The sequence below is a fragment of the Gobius niger genome, assembly GCF_951799975.1.
Source record: "Gobius niger genome assembly, chromosome: 9".
NCBI lineage: Eukaryota > Metazoa > Chordata > Actinopteri > Gobiiformes > Gobiidae > Gobius > Gobius niger.
This window is the reverse complement of record NC_136860.1, coordinates 4,302,794-4,307,584: the sequence shown is the minus strand read 5'-3', so window position 1 is coordinate 4,307,584 and position 4,791 is coordinate 4,302,794. Positions and strand designations below refer to the sequence as shown.

General features: G+C 40.5%; 1 protein-coding gene across 1 annotated transcript; it reads left to right on the top strand.

Moving 5' to 3' along the window:
- The first annotated feature begins 430 nt into the window (after positions 1–430).
- ybey (ybeY metalloendoribonuclease) lies at positions 431–3,887 on the top strand. The gene is made up of 4 exons (XM_079562996.1): positions 431–987; positions 1,902–2,033; positions 2,116–2,184; positions 3,683–3,887. The coding sequence occupies exons 1-4, from the start codon at positions 778–780 to the stop codon at positions 3,791–3,793; spliced, it is 522 nt and encodes a 173-aa protein (XP_079419122.1). The 5' UTR covers positions 431–777; the 3' UTR covers positions 3,794–3,887.
- Positions 3,888–4,791: the final 904 nt, after the last annotated feature.

The window sequence follows — 4,791 nt, the reverse complement described above, 5'->3', positions numbered from 1 at the left end:
ATGGCTAGTGTTAGACTTCCGGTCCGTTGCGTATTTTTGTCCCCTTTCCGCCTGCTACGAAGGTTTCGCTTTTTGTTCCGCTACTTCAACAACTAAAACTTGTAAAATATAAATAAATAAATAAAAACAATTCACCACAAACACAATAAAGTGGTGTTTATACATGTATGTATTTATTTATTTACTTTCACTTACTTTTGATTTGACATTATTTGTTTTACGTTGTAACGTCACGCCTGCAATCGCATCACAGCTAAATAATTTTTCGTTTTCTAAATATAAAAGTAATGATTTTGTTTATATTTCAAATGCTTTCATTTGAAACTGTATTTTATTTTATTATTTTATCGTTGCCTTTCTCTTATTTTTTTCCCTTGTGCGGTAGGTGGCACCAACGTCGTGTTGTTTTTTAGATACAACGTACATTCATCTGAAGAAGACGTAAAGGAAAACCTATGGACATTCAAAGCGTTGGTGTTTATAACGCGTATCTTCTCCTATAAGTATCACCTTTTATTAACGTATTGCAAGCCTCGTACTAAGCGGGTTTAAAATGTACCGTAGCCAAAGAGCTACACGTTGAACTCAGAGCGTGTCACCTTGAATGCCTCCACCTCGAACTCTGTACCATATTATCGCGCGTAAAGCTTTAAACAGCCTCAACATGTGTAGTACACTGACTTATTAGGCTTTTAATAATTGTTTTGGCGTTGTGCTTTTGTGGCACATTATTAGCAGCTGGGAAAGTATCGTAATAAAGTCGTAGTGAGCGTCAGAATGGGTGTACTGCTGCGTAATCTCCAGAAGGTGGTGCCAATTCGGCGCGCGCGGCTGCGCAAAGACGTGGACACGCTCAGGCACATATTGGGGATTCAAAAGTTCGACTTGGGCATCATCTGCGTGGACAACCAGCGGATACAGCAGATCAACAACATCTACAGGAAGAAAAACGCGCCAACGGACGTGCTGTCGTTCCCATTTTATGAGGTAATCGGAGTTGAAGTCAGCGTGAAGTTATGAGTTTAGTCCATAGACGTATTAGAAAGGGTTTGGAGCTGAGGAGGATAGTGAATATGGATACTGGATTGACCTCTTAACCCCCTCTTTACCCAAATCTAAAAGCTTCTCAACTGGAGTTGGCCAGAGTCACGCCTCATTTGAAAGCTAAGACCTACAAAATTCATCTAGAAGGATCTTTTTTCCTCACATTGTTGCCCCACTTTTTTTTTTTTACTTTTTTTTTGCATCTTTGCCCGATTATTTTGTTGTTTTTGTCACGTTTTTGTAATTTTTGCATCACTTTTTCAATTTTTTTTCCATATTTTTTTCATAATTTTCTTCACTTTTTTGTAATTTTTTTCATCATTGTTATTTCATCACTTTTTCATCGCATTTTTGTGATTTTTTTGTCCGTTTTTTTGTCCTTTTTCATTTTTCATCATTTTTTCCATAATTTTTCATCACATTTTTGTCAGTTTTTCATCACTTTTATGTCATTTTTTCATCATTTTTTCCATCATTTTGTCTGCTTTTTTGTCAGTTGTTCAACAGGCGTTTTTGTTGCATTTTCAACACTTTTTTGTCACTTTTTTTGTTGGGTATTGATGACTTTTTCATCCTGGTTTTTGTCTTTTTTTGTTGCTATTTCAACACTTTTTTCAAGAAGCTTTGAACTGGAGAAAACATGCTCGGTTCAGGTGGAGGTTAAGAGGTTAAAAAGGCTTTGGAGTTGAGGAGGACAGTGAATATAGATACTGGATTAAAGGTGAGGGTGGATCTGTCAGGAAGCAGGAAAGTAAGACCAACAGAGCTCCAGATGTGATCCCTAAAACAACATCAGTCAGGAGTCAGACGAGGATCCGCTGCTGTGTGAATCTGATCCTGCTGTGTTTCCTCTTCAGGACATCAGGCCGGGGAAACTGCCCTGTCCGCTGCACAGGGACGAGCTGAATCTGGGAGACGTGTTCCTGGGAGTGGAGTTTGTGCTGAAGCAATGTCAAGAAGAGTCCTCAGATTTCCAGGGGGCACTCACGGTGAGTCGGACACATAACTTTACAAAGCTACTGTACCTCTGCATCAGTACAGTAACGTTCGATTGTTCCATGTGTTTTTCAGGCAGTGACGGCTCACGGCATCTGTCACCTGTTGGGTTATCGACACGAGACTGATGAAGAGTGGACAGAGGTGCGTTTCTGTAAAAACTGCCTCAGATTTGTGTCATTAGATACTTATGTCGGGGTTTCCTTTGGGCATAAAAAGCATTAAAGGAATAGGCCACCGTTTTTACATACTGAGATATGTTCTTACCCTAGCTTTGACGAGTTCTATAGGACCTGTCTGGTCTTCCCCCGTGCCTTCAGTCACGTAAACACAGCGCAGACGGCGTTAGCATTTATCCTCTCCCCCTCTCCACTATAGCTCCAAAACAGGTCAAGATAGAAGCTACCAAGCTCTTCCACGTTTTCCCTATTTAAATATGGTTACGTGAAGTTACACTACAAAGTATAATTACACAAAATTAAACAATGTGGATTTTCTAAGCAGTTAAAAGGGGGAACTATATTGTAAGGCGTAATAATACCAGGAGTAGTTCGAAATCCGCACAGTAAAGTGAAGATTACTGCGCGGATTTCAAACTACTCCTGGTATTAAGTATTTTCCTCCCCCTACATGTTACAGCCATGTCCTAATGTGGGGGTCCTCATACCTTTTTCTCTGGGGGCCACACCATCGTTCCTGACTGTGACGGGGGGCCGGGCCGGTTTGACTATAACATAGATGTGCATGACCCAGACCAAAAGGCCTCATTGTGAAGTACAGATTACCAGCCGTCCCCACTTCTATATCCACAAGATCAACACTTGATTCAGGCACATATTTGTTTCTCTGTAGTGGTTTGCAAAAATAGTAATGAAGTCTTCACACTTTGGTAGTCCAAGTAATAACTGCTCATATTTGTTTTGTGCTTTACAAGCCTGTGTCACAAGTTTCTCAAAGTACACTGTGGTCATTCATTCACCCCTCTGCTGGACACGTGTGGAATTATTTTTTATTTATTTAAGTTGCCCCCTAGTGGCTGGAATCAATATACTGGTTATTTAGTTAAAGAAGATCATAACTCCGCACAGGAATGGGTTAGAGACTTACTCTTTTTTTTACATACTCAGGGATTTGTGCTCTACAAGTCAGGGGCCGGATTAAATCATCACACGGGCCGGATTTGGCCCGCGGGCCGTAGTTTGAGGACCCCTGTCCTAATGTGTAGAACGAGCTCAGACCTGTTCACCACAACTGCCTCTAAAATCCTGCACTGTCACTCAGGGTCTGAAGTGCCATCATGCACAAGCTTAATAGAACCTGCAGTTACACGTATGACCTGAGGTGGCAGTAGTGAGCATAAAATCACCAACTCTCTTTAAATGTTTTAATTCAAGCACTTTTCTTTTGCCAAGATAAGGTGCCATTTTTCCCAGCGAGATCTGGTGTGGCAATCCTTTTTCACCAAGATCTTGTATTATTGATAGGAGAGTGTGACCACTGTGCAAAGCCTTCTCCAGCACATCCCAAAGGTTCTTAATGGGGTTCCGATCTAGACCCTTGTGTGATTATCGTACCAGTTTAATGCTTTTAGTAGGAACATTCTGGCGCCTCCAGCAGAAACAGCTTGAGTTTTCTCTTCCAGATGAGTCAGAGGGAGCAGTACATCCTGAGCGAGTACAACCGGCTGACGGGACGACGCCTCGAGCCCCTGATGAAGAAATGCAGCCAGGACACACTAAACCGGCCGGACTGACGCCGACTCTGAGCTTTACTTCAACGTTCGATATTGTTTACTCCTGACGGTACTTGACAAAATGAACTGCCTTCACAATCCACAACATTTGCACTAGTCATTTTTTAAAACACCGGGCATGATTTGTAACAACTTCATTTAAATGTTTGTGACTGTTTTGCAGAGTTATTTTTTATGTCAATGTACGGATGCAATGGCGTTCATAAAGGATGTTATTTTTCCCCAGTGGGTTTTCATGTTTTGTGTGTCTCCATTTCGCTTTCCTGTATTCTACACTTGTTCTTTCAGTGAACTGACTTTATTGATTAGTTTCAGGCCCATTATCAAAGTATAGGCATTTTCTGTCACTAAAAATAATGAAGTGCAATATTAGTGCAATACCTTCTTAGTATTACTACCAGTCATAAGGGACAGCTTGAGTGTTAATTTTTTTTATCATTTAAGATTGTTGTCATTGGTGTTAAAACTTTTTTAACACTAATGAAAAAATGTATTAGTCTAAGTTTATTAAAACAACTTAGACTACTTAGACTAATACATTTTTTCATTAGTGTTAAAAAAGTTTTTGAAGGGACTAGATGCAAGTTGGTCATTTTATACTCACTACTGCCACCTCAGGTCGTATGTGTAACTGCAGGTTCTATATTAAGCTCGCGCATGACGGCACTTCGGACCCAAAGTAACAACTTTTTGAGTGACAGTGCAGGATTTTAGTAGCCTGGTTATCGCCAGACAAGATATCACAAGTTATATTATGCACATTTGTTTAGTTCGAAATGATTCGAGCACACACGGCAGCCTGGGGATTTTAGAGGCAGTTGTGAACAGGTCTGAGCTCATTCTACACATTAAGACAGGGCTGGAACATGTAGGGGGAGGAAAATAAATTAAGCTCAATGTTTTTATAACACCAGTGACTTTGTTTCAGACGCCTCCATTGATTAAATGTGTGGCAGTAACACCAGTGACACAGTTCCTTTTTCCTTAGTTTTTCTGTC